This window comes from Odocoileus virginianus, chromosome 17, assembly GCF_023699985.2.
Source record: "Odocoileus virginianus isolate 20LAN1187 ecotype Illinois chromosome 17, Ovbor_1.2, whole genome shotgun sequence".
Classification (NCBI taxonomy): Eukaryota; Metazoa; Chordata; class Mammalia; order Artiodactyla; family Cervidae; genus Odocoileus; species Odocoileus virginianus.
The window spans coordinates 32,938,841-32,964,099 of NC_069690.1; the positions used below are offsets into that span (position 1 = coordinate 32,938,841).

The 25,259-nt window shown below is 52.5% G+C and overlaps 1 protein-coding gene across 4 annotated transcripts in view; it reads left to right on the forward strand.

Moving 5' to 3' along the window:
* The window catches only part of TOM1L2 (target of myb1 like 2 membrane trafficking protein), a 73,171-nt gene that overhangs the window by 21,317 nt on the left and 26,595 nt on the right, over positions 1–25,259 (forward strand). For all 4 annotated transcript variants that reach the window (XM_020914055.2, XM_070479238.1, XM_020914056.2 and 1 more), the window contains exons 2-3: positions 18,549–18,633; positions 22,573–22,651. In XM_020914055.2, the coding sequence (XP_020769714.1) occupies positions 18,549–18,633; positions 22,573–22,651 (164 nt within the window). The remainder of the gene's footprint in view (positions 1–18,548; positions 18,634–22,572; positions 22,652–25,259) is intronic.

The following is a 25,259-nucleotide window of genomic DNA, read 5'->3' on the forward strand; positions in this document are numbered from 1 at the left end:
GGTCCCAGAGCCCTGTCACTGCAGACATTGTGGGTGGCGAGGCCAGACTCATGGCTCAGCTTTGCATAGGAGTCATGGGAGACCCAGCGAGGGAGGTGGGGCCTGAGCGTCTTGAGCTGCCCTGTAACCAGGGCACACTCAGGGTCTGCTGACCGAGAGAGCATGATGAGTGACCATGGAGGTCACTTCTCTGCCATCACATTTGAGGAAGGGGTTCAGGATGCAGCAGACTCAGCTGGGTCAGGGGTCCCCAGTGGCCGGGGGCAGCTTTGTTGAGGAGAAGCCCGTCCAGGCTGGTCTTGCCTGCAGGTCGTGCACATTGGCTGGAGCAGAGAAGCTGAGTGAGAACAGGCCTTGGGGACGAGATTTCTTCTCAGCCCTACTCATGGTCCACCTGCCTCTGCAGGTGAGCAACGTCCAGCCCATAGACCTCATCTATGAATGGGTTTATTGCAGGCTTTTCTGATGCCCTGAAAGTCTCCTGAGGAAATGGGGGCTGCTAGTCAAGAATGCACTCTTCTTGGAAAATGCTACCTCCTAGCTGGCTGCCTCTTTGCACAGGGTCCCCTGCACTGGCCCCCCTCGGAGGGAGCTGGCTGGCTGTGTCCAGCTGGATTGCTGAGTCGGGGTGCAGGCAGCGTGGTGGCCAAGTAATGACCCACACTGTCTTTGCAGCTTCTGGGTTGGAACCACAGGGGCCTTGAGCCCTTTCCTTGTGAAATCTGAACAGTGTCAGGGTATTGCAAGGCCACCATCATGGCTGGGCTGTGTAGGTTGTGCCTTCACCCTCTTTGACATTTAATTTTACACGAAGAACAGAACTGGGTGAGCTGACCCACCAGTGCTCAGCTGCTCAGTCGTGTCAGACTCCTTGCTGCTCCATGGACTGTCGCCCACCAGGTCCTCTGTCCGTGGAATTTCCCAGGCAAGAATATTGGATTGGGTTGCCATTTCCTACTTCAGGGGATCTTCCCGACCCAGGGACTGAAGCCCAGTCTCTTGCGTCTGCTGCATTGGCAGATGGGTTCTTTACCACTGAGCCACCTGGGAAACCTGACCTACCAGAGCCCTCCCCAAACTGTTGCAGATTCCTGATGATTCCTGATGACCTAAACCTGGTTACAAGGGAAGTGCATGTTTTTACAGAAAAATTCTTCCCTGAGAAACAAAGCGGGGGCTTCCCTGGTGGCTCAGTGGTGAAGAATACGCCTGCCAGTGCAGAAGACACAGGTTCAATCCCTGACCCGAGAAGATCCCACAAGCTGCAGAGCGCCTGGGCCCGTGCTCCCTAGAGCCTGTGCACTGCAGCTGCGGAAGAGCCCCAGATCACCGCAACCAGAGAAGAGCCTGCACAGCAACAAAGACCCAGCACAGCCAAAAACCAATAATTTTTTTTTTTTTTAATCAAAGCAGTCTTGGACATGGCTGCTCACAGCCTGTGGTGTCCGCCTGGTTATGACCTGGGCTGGCGCTCCAGGCCTTTCTCCTTCCATGGGCGCACAGTGTTTAACATAAAACTGTGTGTACAATTTTTACCGTGACCTTCTCCCACTGGGCACGGTCACCACTTGCCCAGCAGCCACGTGGGTCCAGGAGTGCAGGCAGGCCTCCCCAGGCCTCGGTCCCCTCAGGGGACACTCTGTCACCTCAGTCAGGGCCTCATGGCTTCAGCCAGGTTTGGAGCCCCCATCACATTCTTCAGATGCTTCAGATCACTGAACCTGAGATGTGGCTGCAGTGGAGGAGAGCAGGCTTCCTGGCTGACCTGCAGATGAGGGGAGAGGCGAGAGGACGTGGTCCCCAGGCCCCCAGGGCGCTTGGCCACCCAGCTCTGAGCCGGCGAGAGCTTCGTGAGTGTGGCGGCCATGCTCAGACGCCAGGGGACTTGGCAAAAAAACACCCATGAGGCCGGGATGGACGAGGCCCGGGGAGGAGGGTCAGAGGATGCGACCCTCACTGTTTCCCCCTGACTGGGGCGGGGCTCTGGGCCCGGCTGGAACATTCTCTCACCTGGTTTCCTTTATGGCTACGCATGGCATAGGGCACAGTTCTGGCCTCTGAGAGGAACAGCACCTCTTCAGCAGTAAATGGCAAAGCCCTCTGGCCCTTGGGCCTTCTTCCTGCCTGATTCAAGAACTCTATCTGCTTGGGCTTTGACCGCCTCTTGGGTTCAGGGATGGAAGCCACCAGTCAGCACTGGCGGAGCAGGAAGACAAATGGGTCCCATCCTGCCTGGGGGTCTGGCGGGGCTGCTCCCACGTGCACTGCCTGCTTCCAGGGTTCTTATTCCATGAGAAAAGTAACCCCCATCTGCTTAAGCAACTGTTAAGTTTTTTAATTGCTTGCAGCTGAATGCAATCATAACTGATAAGGTAATGTTTTAATATTTTACAAGGGGGAAATGTATTTACATATTGTGTAATTAAAAATGAAAAATAATTTAAATCCCCACAGATTTCTGGGCCCACATCAGACTCACTGAAACAGAATCTTTAGAGATGGGACTCACATATCTGTATTTTTAACAAACTCCCCAAATGATCTGATGTACAGTAAATCATTTCCATATTCATTAATATTGTCCCCATTTTATATAGGAGAACACTGAGGAAGGAGGTTAAAAAACACCCCAGGGGTAGGGACAGAATGAAGGGACAAAATAGGTGATTAAGTGGTTAATTCCCATAGGGGATTGTAAATAGAAAAATATGGGAGACCTTTGTAAGTTAATGATAACTCGAGAAAGCAGGTTTGCTTAGCAACAAAACAATATAAACAGAAGCAGGAGACATGCCCCCAAAGAACAAAAGAATGGTGGCATGAGGCCCATATCTTGCCCAGTGAGCTCTGTGAGGTAGTAACCCCCAAAACATGTTCTCTGGCCCCTAAGACATGTTCTTTGCACAATGCCCCCAAAACAATAAAACCATAGTAGAAAATAAGAGCAGGCGAGAAATGCCAGGAGTCATTTCTGACACCTGCCCCATGGTGTCATCAAGTTAATGACCCCCAAAACAGGCTCTGTGCACACAAAAAGCAACCATTTACAGGAAGGTGACTTTTCAAAATGAAAGACCCTCATTTTGTACTGAGACCTGAAAATACTTTTCCAAAGTGTTATGACAGTCCTGGCTTGGCCAACAGCTAAGCTTCCTTGTCCTAACTGGGGGAGGAACTGATGATGGAAACATGATGTCTACTCGAGAGAGACAAAGAGGTTCTTCTCCCTTCCCCACTTTGCCTTTGATTAGTACTCTTGCCTGGAAAATCCCACGGATGGAGGAGCCCGGTAGGCTGCAGTCCATGGGGTCACAAAGAGTCGGACACGACTGAGCGACTTCACTTTCACTGTTCACTTTCATGCATTGGAGAAGGAAGTGGCAACCCATTCCAGTGTTCTTGCCTGGAGAATCCCAGGGACGGGGGAGCCTGGTGGGCTGCCGTCTATGGTTGCACAGAGTCGGATACGACTGAAGCGCCTTAGCAGCAGCAGAAAATTGTAGCTCATTAAGTTCTCAGAGTTCATCCTTTCTTGTCTGCCTGCTAGTAAACATCACAAGCGTCCTGTTCTAATAGATTACTTAACAGTTTTTTTTAAATTTATATATTTGGCTACAGCAGATCTTCGTTGTGACATGCAGGTTCTTTAGTTGTGTGCAACTTCTTGGTTGCAGCATGTAGAATCTAGTTCCCTGACCAGGGATCGAACTCCAGCCTCCTGCACTGAGAGCATGGAGTCTTAGCCACTGGACCACCAGGGAAGTCCCCTAATAAATCCCTTCTTATCTACCACTTTGCTCTTGCTGAATTCTCTGCACTGAGACATAAAGGACTATGGTCCCGGAGCTCTTCTGAGCCCTGAAAACGACACCAATCGGTTTCACCAGTGTTTTCTTTTAATTTGACTGCACCAGGTCTTAATTGTGGCACATAGGATCTTCATTGCAACATGTGGATCGAGTTCCCCAACCAGGGACTGAACCCAGACCCCTTGCATTGCAAGAGTGGAGTCTTTGCCACTGGACCATCAGGGATAGTCCCTCCTGTTTGTTTGTTTGCTTTCCCCACTTTTTATGCCTGGATGGTTCCATGAACAGAGGAGCCTGGCAAGCTACAGTTCACGGCGTCACAAAGAGTCAAACTCGACTGAGCGACGAAGCACACATAGTTGATTAACAATGTTGTGTTACTTTCAAGTGTACAGCAAAGTGATTCAGTTATGCATATACATGTATCTATTCTTTTTCAAATTCTTCTCCCGTTTAGGTTATTTCCCCAGGGTTTTTAAGTGAGACTTACATCCCTGACTGTCTGGTTCCAAAGAGCGCCCACCCCCTGCCCCTGCCTGCCCCCTGAAAGTCCTGGCTTCCCCTCACAGTCACAGGACTTCTGAAAGGAACTTCCAAAACAGAAAATTCAGAACTGTTTTGGACACAATTTTGCATGGCTGTCTGGGGCTGAGTCCTTGCAATGCACATGTCCCCAGGGTATGAAGCCAGGTAGGTTAAAAAACAGACCCGTCAGTTCTTGGTTTCGTCTTCCTCTTTTGAGACAAAAATTCTTTGAAGTTAGTTTTTTCCGTAGACTTTCTCGGGTTAAATCACTTAAGAATTACTAGACCATCTCACCCATGAAAGGTAATTACGGTTGTTTTATGAGTGTGGAAGACATATAGCGTGTAAGTGCTTCAGGAGTCTCCTGTGAGTTATTAGAACTCGCAGGATTCATGTTCTACCAAATTAGCCATCGAGAGCTGATAGATTGTATCTGCAGTTCACTGAGGCTCTGGTCAGCGGTGCACATTCGTAACAATTAAGTGCACACCCGTTCCCCAGAGGGGCTCTTAGGGCGAGGTGGTCGCCCCAGGTTGTAATAGCGTGATCTGCATGAGGATTGAGACCTGTGTGATGAAAGTGATCTTTTCACCGGGACGAGGGTGTTTGCCTTGAGAAGCAGGAGGTCAGTGCCCTTGAGACCCTGGGGTGAGGGCATTTCTGACAGTGTCCCATGGACCAACCGTGGCCTGGGATCAGGAGCTCTTTGTTCCAGACCTGGGCCCAGCATGAGTTCACCACGTGTCGGGTCTCTGATTCCACACGGTCAGGCTTTTCAGACAACCCTGTTCCTGAGCTCCCACGGTGCAGGGCATCCTGGAGATGCTCCTCTAGTCACCTAGTCGCCCTCAGGGACCACCTTTGCTGGGGATCTCCACAGTATTGGGCTTCCCAGGTGGGCAGTGGTAAAGAATATGCCTGCAATGCAGAAGACCTGGGTTCTATCCCTGGGTTGGGAAGATCCCCTGGAGGACGGGATGGCAACCCACTCCAGTATTCTTGCCTGGAGAATCCCATGGACAGAGGAGCCTGGTGGGCTGCAGTCCAAGGAGTCGCAAAGAGTTCGACACGACTGAGTAACTGGAGCACAGACCAGCTGCGGTCGCAGCCGTGCCTGCCCTACTTCTGCATGCTGCTCTGGGCCAGCCTTAGCTCTCACAGAAGCTTCGCAAGATGTGGATGTTACTGTTCCCAATCCGTAGATGTAGACATTGAGGCTCAGAGAGATCTAGTTACTTGCTCAAGGTCACACAGCCAATAACCACCAGAGTTAGACTGGGGCTCAGGTCGGCCTGACCCGGTCACACGAGAGGCCGTGTGACCTGCCTCAGTGGTGCGGGTGCCAGGCAGCGGTGGGAGCGCGGGGGTGTGCTGGGGGAGGCCTCTGGACTGGGAGTCGGGGAGATCTTTGAAGAGGCAGGATCTAGAGTGAGTGCAGGTGAGCTGGGGAAGGTCGCAGTGGTTCTGGGAACCTGGAGGAGCCCGGAGGCCTGGGGAGGCTGGGGAGGTGGTGGGGGTGAGTCGGGGAGGGCATGGACGCCAGGAAGGTGGAGGGAGAACGTTTTGCGCTTTATATGATGCTGTTTTCAAGATGGTTCATATGACCCTGCTCGTTGTTCCTTAATATAGGAGTGATGGCAGTACGTTCACCTCCAAGTCCCTCAACATCAGGAAAAGATGGCCACCCTCCTGGTGGAGTGTGGCTTGCTCTGCCCTCAGTCAGACAGTGAGGACCAAGGCTCCTTGTCTGTACCTTTTACCTAGGGTGCCAGGAGTTGTCATAACTCGTTTCCTCTTTTATTCCATGTGGTTTCCAGTCTTCATTTCATTTACCTTGAGTATAAATTATTATAGAAATGACTGTAAGTTCCTTTTGGAAGCAGGCCTTTACGTGTGTTCCAACACTTGGTGAGAAGAAACTTGGAGTGACTTCCTTGCACAGTCGCAGGGAGCGGCCGCAAAGGGCCAAGAGGACAGGGCAGTGATGGTTGGGCCTTCTGTCGCTGATGGGCTTCGGGCCACAGGCTGCCGGGACCACGAGTCCTGTACCAGGAGTGGATGAGCAGGTCTCTGGGAATCCTGGAGTTTCCGAGTATGTGGGGTGGGTAGGGGAGGCATCGTCACAGTCATTGGTGACTCACTCATTCCCTGGAACCCGGGACCAGCTCTTCCTGGGAGAACAGACTAAGACTGTGTGGGGGCAGCTCCCTGCTCCCGGGGCACTTAAGGAAGCCCTCAGGGAGATGACGGCACAGTGAGCGTCAGCACCCCAGTCCCACAGACCCGCTGCTCCTGGTCCAGCGGCTGAGACCCCCAGTGGAGAGTCTGCCCACCTGCCCTGAGGGGCCCTCCTGGGAGCGCTGTGGCCACCTGGCTGCCCTGGACATTCACGTTCCGCTTAGCTTTGCAGGTGTTCTTATGAACAGGGCAGCTGAGGCGCTTGAGACAGTCCCAGTCAGGGTGCTCTCCGACCAGGGTGGGGCTCTTGGGGAGCCCGTCCAGAGTGTGTGCTGAGTTAAGTACCTGTGCACTTTTCTGGAAAGATCTTCCCAGATCTTTCATAGGGAATTACTCTTCTTTTAACATTCCATCCAGAAAGAGCTGAGAACCACTGCCCTGAAAAATGGCCTTTTCTGGGTTTCTTTCTGACTCTCTTCTCTCTTGAATATCCATATCAAAGCATGTCCCCCAAGCCTGCTGCTCAGAGGGGGCCACCCAGGCCTTGGGGGACACAGAGTCGGCACTGGGACGAGGCATGGAGGGCGGTCTTCGTCCCCCAGCCTGACCTGGGGTGGCTGTGCCTGGGGCGTGAGCATTGGAAACTGGGCACAGATGCCCAGGGCCGGCTGGCAGGGGCACAGCATGGCTTCGCCTGGCCCAGTGTAGTTTGGTTTTGTCCGCACTCCTCCCAAGCTGGATGCCTTTCCCAAATGGCCCCAGAAGGTGGGAATGACTCCACAGAACAAACCCGACTGAACCTTGGACTGGGGGACATCTGTGCCATGGAGTCCCTGGGTTCCGAGAGGGGCCCCCATGTGACCCTGGGGCTGTGGGGGGACCAGAGAGGGAGGGAAGCAGGGTCAGTTCAGCGCAGAGGACTGGCTGTGTGTTCTCATCCACGAGCACGCATTTCTGCCTGGCGGAGATCAGTCTGCACAGGGCACTTTGGCTCTGGATGTTCACTTAGCATTCCTGCACTGATTTCCACTTGGTGGTGAGCCAAGGCGTTTATCATTTTTAAAAGGCATGTACGTTTGTGCCTCGTGATTGGACCTCGTCAAGCGGCCATCCTCTTGTCTGCGGGAACAGCAGAGGTTTCCTCAGTTAGGCACCTTTGTCGAATCAGCTCCCATCCTGCTCAACATTTCCTCAGGGCTTATCTGGCTGGGCCACAGGGAGAAGCAGTCTGTGCCTTTCCTACTGAAGTTTTACTTACTATTAGTGTTGGAAAAATCCAAACATTTAAGAAGAGAGACCCTCCGGAGGACCTCTCCCGTGTGTGTGTGTGTGTGTGTGTGTGTGTGTGTGTGTGTTTTGGTTGTCGTCAATGTGCCGTGGGAGTCCTTGCAGTCAGGTTGGGGTTGAGGTTGAACTGGAAGCCCTCAGTGCCTGGCCCTTTCCCCTGGCCCCTGCCCTCAGGGTGCAACTGGGCTGCACGCCCGCTCCATTTCCCACAGCCCTAATCTGAGCCCTGGCCCCTAAGAGACCTTTTCCTGTCAACTGGCCCAGCGGATTACAGCCTGAGGCCCCCTCCCCCGCCCAGCCTTCCTCCCGCGTCCCCTGGTGCCCCCCAGCCCTAGGTCCTTGTCTCCCCCAGCTCCTCTCGACACCTTTGTTTACAAGACCTGGGGAAATTCCCCATCTAGACCCCAGTGGGGTCTAGAAAAGAAAGTGAAGTCGCTCAGTCATGTACGACTCTCTGCGACCCCATGGACTGTAGCCTGCCAGGCTCCTCTCTCCATGGGATTTTCCAGGCTCTGCATCTAGAGAACATGTATTTAAAGCTATGGATTCCCCCCACCACTGCCCTGCCTTCCAGGGGAATTCCAGTTAGAAAGAACTTGGACCAGCAGCTCAGGCCCGCATGGATGACCAGCCTCTGTTCTCTGCTTCTGGGCTGGCCTGAAGGGCTTCTTTGTCGGGGCCTGGGAGGACATGGTGTCCTCATTCGGCCGGGACGGGGTGTGGGATCGGCTGGCAGGGCACTGCCCTTCGGAACTGAGCTGCCCGGGTGGGAGAGAGAGTTCAGGATTTTATGAATGTGCCAGTCTTTAAAGAAAGTAAATGTTTAAAGTGAGGAGAAACCTAAATATAACATGCTGGTCTGGACTGGATCCTGGACAGAAGAGGGCATCTTAGTGGGAAAACTGGAAAACTCTGAATAAAGTCTGGAGTTAGTAGTCCTGAACTGCTGTTAGCGTCTCAGTTTTGACACATGAACGGTGGCCCTGAAGGATGTTAACATGAGCAGAAACCGGGAGACAAGCCCTTGGGGATCCTTGTACTATCTTGGCAGCTTCTCAGTAAATCTGAAATTATTCCAGTATTGACAGTTTATTAATTAAAAAAGAAAACAACAACAAGGGGAGCAGCTGATTGCACTTGACCTATCACCCTGCTCTCTGCACGCTTCTCAGCCAGCCCTCCTGAGCTCACCTGTGAGATCAGGTTGGGGAGGGGGCCGCGGCTATGTCCGGGGGCTGGGGACCCAGGTGTACTCAAGGCCCAGCCTTGCCCAGGGTGTCAGGGTCTGAGGCCTTGTGCGCCAGGATGACCTTGGTTGGTGCCCCCTGCCGGCCGTGTGTAGTTGGGCTGTTCACCCCTCGGCTTCCCTTTTCTCCCCTCTGACAAGGGCTGTCTCAGAGCGGGGTGGCGCATGAGATGATGTCTGTGAAGAGGCCACGGTGTGCTCTCTCGACCCCCATGTGAGAGGAGTGACTTCAGTGGCTGGGGGATTTGGGGTCAGCGGTGTGGCCAGCGGGACGCATGCAGTGCTCTGGGCCCCCTGCCCCAGGGCCCATGTCCAGAGTTGGGAAACATGATGCCCACTGTGAGTGACTCATGGGGAACCTTATAGCTGGGCTCTGAGACCTGGGAGCTTCAGTGTTTGGATCCCCGAGGAAGCGGTCCCTCCGCCTTGCACATGGGCCAGGCCATTGTGGGGCTTCCCTCTGAGGGAGACCCTTGTGGAGAAGCCCCAAATCAGAAAGCTGGGTGTTTGTAGGCTCCTAGGGCATCGAGTGACCAGGATGGCTTGTGGACTGCTGTTTACCTGTAGGTGGCAGTGGTGATACGGGAAAGCGAAGGATGCCCTGGGGAGGCGGGGGTGGGCTGGGGGTTCCAGTCTCTGTGTGGCTGTGTCGGGGGCTCCGCAGGGCTTCCTGTTTTGTGTTGAGTTCACCTCCCAGCAGCCCTGTGAGAAGACTGCTGTGATTATCACATCTTACAGACAACAGAAAGCCTTGAAGAGGTCACATTCCTGGGGTCACACAGTAATTGGCTGAAGTTTGAACCCACCGAAGCCTGGGTTTCAACTCCCTGCTCAGACTCCACCATGACGCCTGATTCTCTGGCTTCTGAGCCCAGAGGGAGACGCTGGGGAGAGCTGGAGCCTGGCTCCAGTCACCACTGCTCAGTAGCACAGGCCCTTTGCTCAGCCACAAGTTTAGACGGAGAGCCAGGGTCCCCCCAGTGGCCGTAAGATGGGAAGAAGCTACCAGAAGAGCGTCGGGAGGCCTTGAGATCTCCGCTCTCATGTGGACTGTAGACCATACCATCAAGTATGGGTGCCCATCAGAAGTGCCCCTCGAGATCCTACAGCAGGAAGCACGGGAAGGCTCTGGGGTGGCGCTGTCCTTGGGCAGGCTTGGGGGGCATGGCTTTAAAGGCCAGAGAAGTCCCAGTGACCTCCTCGGAGCTGGGGTTCCCGAGCTCACACTCAGGCAGATGATCTACCTTTCCCTGAGGTGAGAGCTCGGCTGCACTAGGTCTTCTCGCACCTGTGTTTCCTCTCACTGCGATGATCAGGTTTGGTAAAGCCATACGTCAGGCCCAAGACACTGACTTCACCACTTCTGTTTAAAATAGTCTTGGGAGTCCTAACCCGCTACAGGAAAAAAGAAATGAAGGGCATCCAAGTGGGAACGAAAGAAGTAAAACCACCTCTATTCACAGATGATGTGACCTTGTATGTAAGAAACCCTAAAGGTTTCATGAAAAAAGAAAAAAAAAAAAACCTGTTAGAATGAATAAATAGATTCAGCAAAGCTGCAGGATATGAGTCAACACTCAGCTGTTTCTCTACACAGTGAACAATCCGAAAAGGAAATTAAAAAAGCAATTTTATTTATGATAGCATCCAAATGAATAAAATCCCTAGGAATTAACCAGGAGGTAAAAGACTTGTACACTGAAAACTGCAAAACATTGCTGAGAGAAATGTTTTTGTTGTTGCTCAGTACTCAATCATGTTTGACTCTTCCTGGCTTCATGGACTATAACCCACTAGGCTCCTCTGTCCTCAGGATTTTCCAGGCAGGAATACCAGAGTGGGTTGCCATGTCCTCCTCCAGGAGATCTTCCCGACCCAGGGATTGAACCTGCATTTCTTGCATCTCCTGCATTGGCAGGCTGACTAAGCCACCTGGGAAGTCCAAAAGAAATGATAGAAGATAAATGAATGGAAGGACATCCCATATTCATGGACTGAAGACTTCATACTTCGAAGGTGACAGTACTAACCCAAAGTGATCTGCAGATTCAATGCAATCTCACTCAAAATCCCACCAGCATTTTTTTTTTGGGGGGGGAAAAGTAGAAAACTCCATCCTAAAATTCATACAGCATTTCAAGGGACTCCAAATAGCCAAAGCAACCTTGACAAAGAAGGACAAAGTTGGGACTTCTCTGGTGGTCCAGTGGCTAAGACTCCTGAGTCCCAATGCTGGATGCCTGGGTTCCATCTCTGGTCAGGAGACTAGATCTCTAATGCTGCAACTGAAAGACTGAAGATCCATGTACAGCCGAATAAATATTTCTTTCAAAAATAAATAAAAAATAAACATACTAAAAGAAAGAGGGATAGTGTAGAAGGACTGCCACGTCCTGATTTCAGAACTCACCATCGTCAGAGCAGTGTGGCCCTGGCACAGGGAGAGACAGAGACCACGGGATGAAATAGGGAGCCCGGAGGCAAATCTTCCCATGGATGGTCAGCTGATGTCTGACACACGTGCCAAGACCAGCCGGTAGGAGAAAGACAGTCTTTCCAACAGATGGAACTGGGAAAACTGGGTGTCCACATGCACGAGATTGGAGTTGGAACCTCACCTTATACCATCTAGAAAACTCAATGATGAATCAGTTAATAGCTAAACATGAGCTATTAATAAAACTATAAATGTTTTAGGAGAAACAGAAAACTTCATGATACTGGATTTAGCAGTGCAGAGTGGGAGAAGATACTTGCAAAGCATGTATCTGATAAAGGATTAATACCCACTTCTGTGAGGTTCCTAGAGCAGTCAACTTCAGAGACAGAAGGTAGAAGGGTGGGTGCCAGCAGCTGGGGGAGGGGTGAGGAGTGAGGGTTTCAGGGGACTGAGCTTCAGTTTGGGAAGATGTGTCCTTTCTGGAGGTGGTGGTGGGGATGGTTACATGTACTTGCACTTAATGGCCCTGAGCTGTGCACTGAGAAGCAGTCATGGTGGTAAATTATATGTTATGTATATTGTGAAAGTGAAAGCCGCTCAGTTCTGTTCAACTCATTGCCACCCCATGGACTATACAGTCCATGGAATTCCCCAGGCCAGAATACTGGAGCGGGTAGCCTTTCCCTTCTCCAAGGGATCTTCCCAACCCAGGGATCGAACCCGGATCTCTGGCATTGCAGGTGGATTCTTCACCAGCTGAGCCGCAAGGGAAGCCCAAGAATACTGGGGTGGGTAGCCTGTCCCTTCTCCAGTGGATCTTTCTGACCCAGGAATTAAAGCAGGGTTTCCTGAGTTGCAGGCGGATTCTTTACCAACTGAGTTATAAGAGAAGCCCACATATATTTTACCACAGTAAAAAAAAAAAAGAAAGAAAAAATCACCAAGAAAAGAAGAAGAAAAAGTGTCCATAGGCCAGTGTGCTGTCAGAGCAGAGTGGGGGACTGAGGGGGTCAGAAATCACCGGACCCGCTACCTCATTTGACAGAAACATCGCTCAGAGGAAGAGGCAGAGGTCGGGTCCAGGGCCCAGGGGTGACGTGGCAGGGCAGGACTGAGCCCAGTCCACAGGCGGTGGAGCAGGGACAAGGTCTGCCTGCCTCCCACTGCCTCCCAGTGCCCGACCCACCCTCGACAGTCATCAGCTGGATGGCCCTGTCCAGGGACCCCCCACCCCCACCCCCCGGGAGCAAGTCTGCACCTGCCGTCTGCCCCCAGGCTCCGATGGGAAGGCTCGGTGGGACCAGGCTGGGCGGCCTCACCTGCAGCCAAGGTCAGGAGCACGATCTCCATCAGGCCCCTGCCCTTGCCCTCTCCAGCTGCGGGGTGGGGACAGGGGCTTCCTCAGTCCCTGAGGACTTCACATCAGCTCTGGCTAGTTCTTCCTTGCCTGTCTGGTCCTGTGTGCCCTGCTTGCAGGGGCCTGCTGTGGCCTGTCACAGTGTGTGTGTGTGTGTGTGTGTGTGTGTGTGTGTGTGTTGCCCCAAAGTTACAGAGGAAGCTGCCTCTGGAGTCTGTGGGCTGGTCAGGTTATACTTTGTGCACCTTCTTCTGGCCCTTCATCTGCCTTTTAAGACGGTGAGGGAAGAGTGGGGCCCCCTGTTGTAGAAAAGGACACCCCATGAAACAGGGCGAGTCTCTAGTGAAAGGGGAGCAGCTGCAATTAACATCCACTAGGAGGGGAGGTCAGGGTCCCAGAGCAGAGGCATCCACGGCTCTGAGTGCAGTGTTGGGACTGAGTTCCTTTCCACCTGGCTGGTCCACCCCACCTGCCTCACTGGCCTGAACCCATCCAGAGCCCAGAAGGCTGATCTCAAGTTAATGGAGCATCTTGTCAGATGAGTCCTGCCCATGCAGACCCCTTTTCTCCTCTCCACCCCCGACAGGAAGCAGCCCAGCCCCTCTGGGCTCCTTCCTACTCTCTTGATTGTGGAGGAGGCGGAAGATTCGGCTGTTTTTCCTCCAGGCTCACAAAGACGCTGCTGCTGAATGCAAAAATGCTAACCCAGCCCTCTTTAGCCTCTGGTGCTGGCTGCTTCTGACGTCGCTGTATTTCACATCAAAGTGTAGAAATCAGCAGCCAAGAAACCAAGCCCCTGGACTGGAGTGTCCTCCCAGCATCACGGCCCTGAACTTCAGAGCATGTGGGAGGGACCTTGTGGCGGGGTAGGGTGGACTGCTGCTGGAAAAGAACCTTACCGTCAGGGTCTGGACATCCCAACCAGGATGGAAGCTCAGAGCCTTAGCCACTGCACCACCAGGGAAGTCCCAGGGTTGACATTCAAACACCCTGGCCCCCAGCCCACACCAGGCAGGGGGCAGCCTTTTCTGAATGGAGAAAACACCATGGCAACAGCATCAGGATGACAGGCTCTGAAGGTTTAATGGGCGCTGTGTCTGCCCCTGCTCTGCCCAGCCCCACACAGCCCTGTCCAGCTCTGCCTTGCCCCTGGCCGTTAGCATATCACTGGAGACCTCTGGAAGGTCAGCCCTTTGCTGCCCGGGTCACTGGTGCTTTGATCTGTCTCCATCCTGAGGGCTGGCCGGCGGGAATGACTTGCCCCCTGACCTCTGGAGCATTGTGTTTCTGCCTTTGCACCAAGATTTATTTATCTTGGGTTTTGACAATTTACGTGATAACAGAAATGAGCCTGAACTTGGCCTGGGGAGGGAGCCCACGGGAGTGGCCACAATTGGAGGGCAGTCAGATCCAGCTTGGTCCCATGGCGGGAATTCTTTTATGAGGAAAGGAAACTGAGAAGCGATTTGAGCTCCTTTGTCAGCCTTCCCTCCTTCTTCTGTCTCAGCTAAGCCAAATACCCACAGTTGTATGTCTCTGGCATTTCCAGCAAAATGAAAATAAAGAGGCATTCTTCTGGGGTCGGTTCTTTATAATCAAAAGGAACCTCTATCTTTTGCTGGAAACTCAGAGCCCGGTGATTGAATAGAGAGTGCTGACCCCGAGGAGAGGTTCTCACGCCTCTGACCCTCTTCCCGGTGGTGGGGAGGAGGGGTGGGGAGGTTCACTGATGGAAGTTTCCTCTATCAGGCCTCCAAGACAGTGTCCCCTGGCCTTGCCAGTGTCCCCTGTTCTCTCTTCCCGAGTCTGTGTGTGACCCATGCTGAGATGGGACAGACCACAGGCGGACTGTGGCCCTTTGGCCAGCTGGCCTGTGGCCTCACTGGCTCCGAAGGGTAGCAGGCGAGCGGCTTACTAGGAGGCTACAGAGGCCCTGCTGTGTCTGACCCCAGGTCGGGGGGGGGGTCCCCTGCTCTGGGGGTGGCCCCTCAGAGATCCGAGTGGCAGAGTGAGCAGGGGGCAAAGGTCTCGTCGCGGACCCCTCCAGACGCTGCCTTGCGCTGCCCTGGCCTCACGCAGCCTCTGCGTCCAGTCTTCCTGGCTCGAGACTGGACGGTGCTTCTGGCCATTCCCCCTGAGTGCCTGCCCCAGCCCCACCCCCACGATGATGGCCCTTGAGGGCCCAGCGGTGCTGCCTGTGGCTGGGTGGCGTGGCCTCTCCTCCATCCTGACCTTTGCCTCTCTGCACAGGCCCCTGGCTCCTCCTCCCTTCCTCCCTCCCTACACTTTCCTCCCCCAAGGAGGTGCCTGCGTGCGTGCTCATCTTGTCTGACTCTCTGTGACCCCACAGACTGTAGCCCGCCAGGTTCCTCTGTCCGTGGGATTTCCCAGGCAAGAATACTGGGGTGGGTTGCCATTTCCTTCCTCCAAGGGATCTTCCTGACTAAGGGTTGGAACCCACATCTCCTGTGTCTCCTGCATTGCAGGCGGATTCTTTACTGCTAAGCCACCGGGGAAGGCCCCCCAGAGGAGGGGGATTCATCAAATGCCACCTCTGCTGCAGCCGGGTGACACCGTGGGCCCTAGTGAAGGGCCCCCGGCCCCCACCCAGAGCCCCGGACATGGGCTCATCCAGCCACTCTCGCCCCTGGGGCAGGCTTGCTCCTTTTGTGGGGTGGAGAGTCTTTGGGTGTCAAGGGTGACAAGTAAAGAGGGTGAAGAGGTTGAGGATACTTGCTTTTTGGTAAAGACTGAAGCAGTGAGGGTTGTCCATGCAGACTGCAGGCCAGCTCACTGATGTCCAGAGCTGCGGCCAGGTTCCTGGAGTGGTGACCGCTGGGAAGGACCGCTGTCGATGGAGCGTGAGCTCTGGGCTGCATGTGCAGAATGAGCATGCCTTCCCTGCAGCTGCGTCCAGTGGAACCAGCTACTTCCAGTGTGCACAGAGGTCATGGGGTTCACGCTCTCAGTGGACATGCACGTTGTATGAAACTTTTGTTAACTAAAGAGCCTGGTGACTGTCTCTCTGGAGAACTAAACAGTTTGGACAGGGCAGCGCTGGTTCCAAACTCATGGTGCTGACTGCTGAGGCCACATGAGCAAGTGCCCAGCCGTTAGACCCAAGACCAGATGTCAGTGCCTATCCAGCTGTGTGATCCTGGCCAGCGTCCCAACCTCTCTGAGCCTTGCTTCCTCTAGATGTGGGAGAGAATACTGCCTGCCTTAGGATTTTAAAAAATGTGTTAAAATAGATATAACAAAATGTGCCATTCTAACCACTCTTAAGTATTAAACGCATTCACGTGTTCATGCACCCCCTCTCTGGACCTTTATCATCAGCTCTGTCCCCAGTTCAGTAGTAACTCCCCACTCCCTCCCCCAGCCCCTGGCACCCACCATTCTACTTTCTCTCTATGAATTTGATTGCTTTAGGAACCTCTCTTAAGGGGAATCATGCAGTATTTGTCTTTTTGTGTCTGACTTATTTCACTCAGCATAATACCCTGGAGGTCCACTCATCTTGGAGCAGGTGTCAGAATTTCCCTCCTTTTAAGACTGAGTAATATTCCTCTGTGTGAATCTGCACGTTCTCTTTATCTGTCATCTGTGTCTGGACACCTGGGTTGCTCCCTGGCTATTAGGAATAATGCTGTTGTGAACACAAGTGTGAAAATATCTCTTTGAGGCCCTGCTCTCAGCTCTACTGGGTGTGGACCTGAAGTGGGATTGCTGGATCATACATACGGTAGTTCTGTTTTCAGTTTTCTGAGAACCTGCCACGTTTCCCACAGGGACAGCTCATCATTTTCCATCCATACCAACAGTGCACAAGGGTTCCAGTCTCTCCACATTCTCACCAGCACTGCTATGTTCCTTTTTTTTTTTTGATGGCAGTCGTCCTAGAGAGTGTGAAGTGATATCTCATTGTGGGTTCGATTTGCATTTCCCTAATGATTAGCGATATTTTTTAGCAATTTTGAAATTGAATTAGCAATTCAATTAGCAATTGAAAAAAATTAGCAATTTTTTTCAGGGACATGTTGGCTATTTGTGTATCTTTTTAAAAATTTAATTAACTTGGCTGTTGTGGTGGGGCTTAGTTGTGACACTCGGAATCTTTTGTTGTGGTATGTGGGCTTAGTTGCTCGGACGCATGTGGGATCTTAGCTCCCGGACTAGGGATTCAGCCTGCATCCCTTAAATTGCAAGGCAGATTCTTAACCTCTGGAACACCAGGGAAGTCCCTGTATATAGGTTTTTTTTTTTTTTTTTTTTAGGTAATGTCTATTCAGGTCCTTCTGTTGTTATTGTTGTTCAGTCACTAAGGTGTATCCAATTCTTGGCAACCTCATGAACTGCAGCCCACCAGGCTTCTCTGTCCTTCACTACCTCCCAGAATGTGCTCAAATTAATGTCCATTGAGTCGGTGATGCCATCCAACCATCTCATTGTCTGCTGCTCTCTTCTCCTTTTGCCTTCAATCTTTCCCAGCATCAGAGTCTTTTCCGATGAGTTGGCTCTTAGCATCAGTTGACCAAAGTACTGGAGCTTCAGCTTCAGCATCAGTCCTTCCAATGAATATTGAGGACTGATTTCCTTTAGGATAGACTGGTTTGATCTCCTTGCTGTCCAAGGGACTCTCAAGAGTCTTCTCCAACACTACAGTTCAAAAGCATCACTTCTTCGGCCGTCAGCCTTTTTTATGGTCCAACTCTCACATTCATACATGACTAGCAGGAAAACCGTAGCTTTTACTATACAGACCTTTGTCAGCAAAGTGATGTCTCTGCTTTTGAAGACACTGTCTAGGTTTGTCATAGCTTTCCTTGCAAGGAGCAAGCGTCTTTTAATTTCATGGCTGTAGTCACCATTCTCAGTGATTTTGGAGCCTAAGAAAATAAAATCTGTCACTGCTTCCACTTTTCCCCCTTCTATTTGTCATGAAGTGATGGGACTGGGTGCCTTTGCCCATTTTTAAATTGGGGTTTTTGTTGTGTTTGAGTTGTAAAAGTTCTTTGTTTATCCTAAAAAATACTAACTCCTTATCAGCTTTGCAGCTATTTTCTAACATTCTGAACATAGGTTACTCTGTTTTTACTCTGTTGATTGTGTCCTTTAATGCACAGAAATGTTTGCATTTTTTATGCAGTCCAGTTTATCTGTTTTTTTTTTCTGTTGCCTGTGCTTTTGGTGTCATATCCATGAATGAATTTTATTGCCACATACAATATTATGAGGGCTTCCCAGGTGGTGAAGAACCCACCTGCCAATTCAGGTGATGTAAGAGATAAGGGTTTGAGCTCTGGGTCGGGAAGATCCCCTGGAAGAGGGCATGGCAACCCACTCCAGTATTCTTGCCTGGAGAATCCCACGGACAGAGGAGCCTGGCAGGCTATAGTCCATGGGATTGCAGAGAGTCGGAGATTACTGAAGCGACTTAGCACCCACACACCAACATCATGAAGCCCTCCCCCTGCATTTTCTTCTAAGAGTTCCAACTCCTGTGAGTTTAGTGACTGAAGGACAGCATTGGGGGTCACCCCTTGACCCCCTGTCCTGGGTGTTCTCTCGGGAATAGCACTAGAGCTGCTGTTGGCTCAGCCCATCTGCTTGGGGGGGCAGTGGGGTGCATCCGGTCCCCAGTCTTTCCTGCCAGACCCCTTATTCCAGCAGAAATGTAAAGCAGTTTTCTTTCTGAATTTGCAGAAAAGGCAACAGATGGCTCCCTGCAGAGCGAGGACTGGACATTGAACATGGAGATCTGCGACATCATCAATGAGACGGAGGAAGGGTGCGTGTCCCCTCTGCCCACTGGTCAGGTGGCCTGTCAACCATGGTGTCTGACTGAGTGATGCTCAGATGCTCCACCCTCCCACCAGTGCCCCCAAAGGCACTGCTAGAGTCAGAACAGTGACCCCCTCTTTAATAACCTGCTTTTAATCACAAGTGAAAATGAAGTTGCCTGGTTACCGAGTCCCCTGCAGCTGATCTTCCCCTCCCCCCACTCTCTGCAGCCCTGGGCTGTCTCTGCCCTGCTTTGCTGGACTGGACAGAGCCCCGTGAAGGAGAGAGCCCTCAGGATGTGTAGTGGGCAGTGGAGCAGGGAAGACCTTCAGGGCCCAGGACCCCCCGCCCCTGCAACGCCGGGTCTGCTCTGCTGCTGTGTTTACATCCTCTTCTGCATCACAGCTGCATTCTGCATGCACTTTTTCCAAATTCGTTGGTATTTGACTCTCTATCTGTACCATAAAAATGGAATTTATGGTAGTAGCACCCTTGTAAACCACCTCCAGACCTGGGCAGCTCCGGCCTTGCCCTGAGCTCTGTCCTTACTGGCCTTGCCATGTGGAGGCTGGGAACCAGCCTCCTGATTTCACTAAACATGTATTTCCTGAGTGACCACCTCATACTCAGCCCCAGGGGACAAACAGACTCCCTCGCTCAGCGCTGACATTCCAGAGCAGGGAGGCAGGCCGTGAACAAGACACCCTGGTCAGCTGGTGACTCGACTGTGCAGAGCTGAGCTGGGGAGGAGAGGGCAGTGACCACTTGTGCACAGTCACCAAGGAGGCCGGGAGGCAACAGGAGCGAGCGGCTGCCCCTGCCCTGGGCCCCCACCCTGTATCCGGCCCTGGTTCTGCCAGCCTGTGCGATAGGGCCAGCCCCTTTGAATGTTGAGGAAGCTGAAGCTTGCCCGGGTTAGCCCTTGCCCAAGGTTAGCACAGTTCAGAAGGGTAGATGCAGGACGCAAGGCCTGCTGACCGGCTCCAGCCTGGAAACTCTGGATATGCTTCCTTCGTTTATTCAGAGCTTACCGGCAGGTTGGGGTCCTGATGGGCACAGGTTTGATGTGCTGTTCCATAGGCCCCTTGCTGGGCTTGCCCTGATGCCCGGCCTAAGGTAACCTCCAGCCTGGGGCCTTGTGTGGCTGTCCCTGGTGCCCTGGGCCCTTGGTCACTAAGCAGCAGTGCCTGGCAGAATAATACCCCCCAACCTGGATGTCTTAGATCCTGTTCCCAGGCCTCTCTGGACTACTAGTCAGGTGCAGGCACCTGGGTTTGATGAATGCTCCCGGGAGTCTCAGGTTGGCTCTGGTGAGGATCACAGTCATTTTCATGACCATCTTGGACCTTCCCCAGCTCACAGAGTCCTTGTGCCCAGCCTCTATGCTGGAGGAGCCCAATAACTGCAGTGGAGCAAGGGAACAACTAGGAGGGGTGGCAGGAAGGGAGTGGGGGCATCCAGGGTATGAAGGGGGTGCAGCCTCGCCCTCCTGGGGGACAGGGAGGAAACAGCTCAGAAGCGGCAGTCCTGGTGCCGAAGGACCAGATGGCTTCAGGATGACTGGAGGAGTGTGGGGTCTGTGGAGACTCTGAGGAGGCCAGCTCCTGCAGCTCCGATTTCTCCCCCAGAAGCTGCTGGGTGTGGTATCTCCTTCCTGCTCTCAGTCTCTGGGTCCCTGCTCCCCTGCTCCTGGCTCATGGCTGATCTGCTGCTGCAGGGAGCTGTGTGGGGCCCCCGATAGGACTTGGATCCTATCTCCAGGCTTCTTCCTGGGAGAAGGGTAAATAATACTTGTCTTTGTGCTCCCTCTCAGGCAGCACCTGCCCTCTTAAGTTGAGAGCTACAGCATCTCTGATTTCCCTCCATGCATTCCCCATTGGGAGCCTGGGTGCTGTGCTCCCTGAGCCACAAGCGAGTGTAGCCCTGGGTGGCTCTGCCTGCTTACTGCTCTGTGGAAGTTCAAGGGGAGGGGATAAGACCCTACTTGATGGAGCCTTTGAGACAGGAGAAATCAATCACGCTCCTGGCCGGTGGCTCCAGGAGCCCCTGGAGCTCCACGAGCTCAGGTCCACAAAGTCCTCAAAAGCAAGAGCTTGTCAAGTCCTTTTTTGCATAAATCAGCACCCCTTGTAGGAACTGCTGCCACATTGCACACAGCTCCAGCAGGGCCTCTCCCCAGGGCAGTGCTGCTGCAGCCACACACAGACACAGCACACACACACAATACACAGACACACAAGAGCACACACACAGCACATACAGGACACACACTGCACACATACGAGCACACACAGGGCACACAGCACACAGAGCACATACATATGAGCACACACAGGGCACACACACAGCACACACAGGGCACACACTGCACATGCAGGGCACACACTGCACACACACATGAGCATACATGGCACACACTGCACACATACACACACTGCACACACAGCACACACACACAGGGGCACTCAGAGGGCACACACACACACTGCACACACACACACGAGCACACACACACAAGACCACACATGCACACACAACACACACACACAAGAGCACACCACACAGGGCACACACATACACAAGAGAACACACAGGGCACACTCAGTGTGTGCACACTACACACATACACATACACTGCACACACACAAGAACACACACACAGCACACACAGATACAGACACACACGGCATATGCACTGTGCGCACACACTGCACACAAGAGCACACACAGAACACACACACACCTCCAACAGGGCCCCTCCCCGGGAGCAGAGGACTCCTGTGGGCAGCCTGACTGCAGGCTGGCGTCTGTTGTTCCTTCTGGAAGCCTCTGCTTTCTGTCTAACTGGGCTAATCGGCAGAGCTGCTCCCTCCCCTCCCCCAGCTTTCTCACACACTTTAAAAGGACATTTTTGTTTGGCTAGTAGGTAAGTAGGTAACAAATATTTCTGAGCTATCAAAATAGGAGGGCCCCAGTTTAGACCTAAATTATGCTGACCTGCGGGTGGGAGCCCAGAGGGCAGGGGCTCCTGAGAGAAGGTGATGTGGTGCTGGGGGCAGGGATTTCATGCCCAGGTTACTCCTGGCACCACGGCTTTGCTGAATCCTGGCTGAGAATAAATTACACAATGTGTTAGACACAGGGCTGTGCCCAGTAGATGCCCTCCTGGGCAGGCTGAGGACCCACCTCCCGGCCGTGTCCGAGATGTCAGGAAGAGTGTGTCCTGGATGGTCGGCATGTGATGCAGTCGTGTCAGCTGGAGGCCCTGCAGTTCTGCCCCAGGAAGCCTGGTCAGATTTGGAGTCTCAAACCCACAACTCCTGGACTTTTGAGCAGACTTACTTCAGTTTTCTCAGGGAGAAAGGTGCTCCCCGAAGCCAGAAGCTGGACATCCAGGCCTGTGCAGGGACTTGGCCAGGTTCCCTTCTTGAGCCCACGTGCCAGCCGACTGGTCATTCTTCTGGGAGAACCACGCTTGCACATGATGTAGAATTCAAGGGGGCCGGAGCCTGCATGTGACCCCAGGAACAGTCCCTGCTCCTCAGCCCTACACCCTTCCCAGGGTCAGATCCCTCCAGGGTCCCCTCCCTACGGACGTTGGACATGTATGCCGGGTGCTCCTTGTCCTTCTGAGCTCATGTGGCAGCGTCCCCTATGTCCGGCTCTGCAAATGATGCTGGTCCATATCTTTGAACTGGTGTGAGGAGCTTCTGCATTCTTCAGTGCAGCTGCATGGTACTCCATTGTGTAGAGAAGCATGGTTTAATTTAACCTGATTCACATTGATGGGCATTTCATTTGTCTGCAGTCTTTCTCATTTACAAATGGGCAGTGGCAAATAAGGTCATGTACATGCTGTTGACACTGTGGCCCTGACTCTGGGTGGCCCTGACTCTGGGCAGTGCCCAGGCAGGATTGACAGGGTCTGTACTTGTCTCTTCTCCAGGCCAAAGGATGCCATTCGGGCCCTGAAGAAGCGGCTCAACGGGAACCGGAACTACCGGGAGGTGATGCTGGCGCTGACTGTGAGTGCCCCTGCCCCTCTCCCAGGATGGGAGCATGGCCAGGAGCCTCGGCCCAGACAGCAGTGCCTCTTGCTGCTGCCCCAGAGTCTTGCCCTCTGAGATACGTGAGCCCGAGTCTGACGACGTGCTAGCAGGGACGAGGTGTGGATAGTGCTGTTCGGTAGAAGCCCCCAGCAGAGAGGCCCCAGGCCTGGGCACAGGTCCCTGTTGTTCACCAGTCTGCCATGGGATTCTGAGGCCAGCTGCTCCTCTGGGGTCAGCTCCCTCCCTGTGAGAGTGCCGGCTCCCCTGAGCACCTGCCCAGATGTTGTTTCCAGAAAACTTCCCAAGAAGGTTTCCTCATCCGCTTTTAAGGATGAAGAAATGGGCTCGGAGAGGCCCAAGGTTTGCCCAGATGTCAGAGCTAGTGAGGTGCCAACTGGATTAAGGGGTAAAAACTGAACATCGCTGCAGAGGGTCTTGGGAAAATCAGCAAGTGACTCCTTTCAGGAAAGAACAGATCAGATTTTTGCCTGTCCTTGAGATGTCAGAGGGCTTCACAGGGGCACTAGTGGTAAAGAACCCCACTGCCAATGCAGGAGACATAAGAGACACAGGTTTGATTCCTGGGTCGGGAAGATCCCCTGGAGAAGGAAGTGGCAACCCAGTATTGCCAAGAATCTCCAGTATTCTTGCCTGGAGAATCCCAAGCACAGAGGAACCTGGTGAGCTACAGTCCATAGGGTCACAATGAGTCAGACACCACTGAAGCAACTTAGCATGCACACAAGATGTCAGAAAATTAAAAGGGACGGCTTCTGGTGTTCTCTCTGTCTTGAAACCTAACATTTTTTCAAATGTGGTTAAAAACCTGCCTGCCAGTGCAGGGAACTGGAGAAGGCAATGGCAACCCACTCTAGTACTCTTACCTGGAGAATCCCATGGACAGAGGAGCCTGGTAGGCTGCAGTCCATGGGGTCGTGAAGAGTCAGACACAACTGAGCGACTTCACTTTCACTTTTCACTTTCATGCATTGGAGAAGGAAATGGCAACCCACTCCAGTGTTCTTACCTGGAGAATCCCAGGGACAGCGGAGCCTGGTGGGCTGCCGTCTGTGGGGTCGCACAGAGCTGGACACAACTGAAGCGACTTAGCAGCAATGCAGGGAACACAGGTTCAATCCCTGGTCCTGGAAGATCCCACGTGCCACGGGGCAGCTAAGCCCATGCGCCACCACTCCTGAGCCTACGAGCCACAACTGCTGAAGCCCGAGCACTGAGAACCTGTGCTCCTCAGCGAGAGAAGCCTGCTCCCTGCAACTAGAGAGAGCCTGTGCACAGCAACAGAGACCCAGAGCAGCCAAAATAAATACATAAATAGCTTCCGAGTGTGCACCGCAGTACTGTAGGTTATAGTCACCACGTTCTCTGAACCCGAGAACTCACCCACCTCACCACTGAGACGTACCCTTCACCAGCCTTACCCTGTCTCCTCCACCCCCAGCCCCTGGCATCCACTGTCCTAACTCTCTGTCTCTGAGTTTGGAGTTTTTAGATTCCACATGTAAGTCATATCATACATTATTTGTGTCTGATTTATTTCACTTAACCTAATACCCTTGAAAATCATCCCTGTTGTTGCAAAGGGCAGGATTCCCTTCTTTTTATGGCTGAATAATATTCCTGTCTATGTGTGTGTCCCATTTGATTTTCTTCGTGCATTCACCCATGAGTAGACACTTAGGTTGCCTCCATGTCTTGGCTGTTGTGAACAAGGCAGCTGTGGGCATCAGGGTGCGTGTGACTCTCCAAAAACCTGATAGTATTTCCTTTGGATGTTCACCCAGGAGCAGGATTGCTGATCACGGTAGCTCTATTTTTAGTTTTCCTAGGGACCTCCTTTCTGCTCTCTGTAGTGGTGGCACCAGTTTACATTCCCGCTAGCAGTGCACAAAGGTTCCCTTCTCTCCACACCCTCACCAACACTTACATCTTTTGTCCTCAACATTCCTCAGATGTTTTAATAGAATTTAGATTTTTCTTAAACTCTTTTCAAATAAAACAAACAAAAAATGTAATGTTAAGAACCACTTAATAAACTCACAACTTGAAAAATTAGATAGGGACTTCGCTGGTGGCCCAGTGGCTAAGACTCCACGCTCCCAATACAGGGGGCCCCAGGTTCGATCCCTGGCCAAGGAACTAGATCCCTCCTGCCACAACTAAGACCCAGTGCAGTCAAATAAATAAGTATATTTTTTAATTAGATAGGCAACAGGTAAGTTGTGAGGTGATAGCTCATTGTGTTTTTTTCCCCTTTAGCTACGGACTTTATTGTTTGAATATTTGCAGCTATTATTCTATACACAAGTTTCTTACAAAACTCTACATTCCATCTTGCTCGGTCACTTCACTCTCCATTTTATGCCATCTTTTCATGAAGAGATATTTCCCCAAATCACCATCTGTCTGATTGTGTATTTGTTGTTGTCAGTCACTAAGTCGTGTCTGACTCTTTGCGACCCCATGGACTGTGGCCCTCCAGGCTCCTCTGTCCATCAGATGTCCCAGGCAGGAATATTGGAGCAGGTTGTCATTTTCTTCTCCATCATTGTGGTTCTTAGTTGTG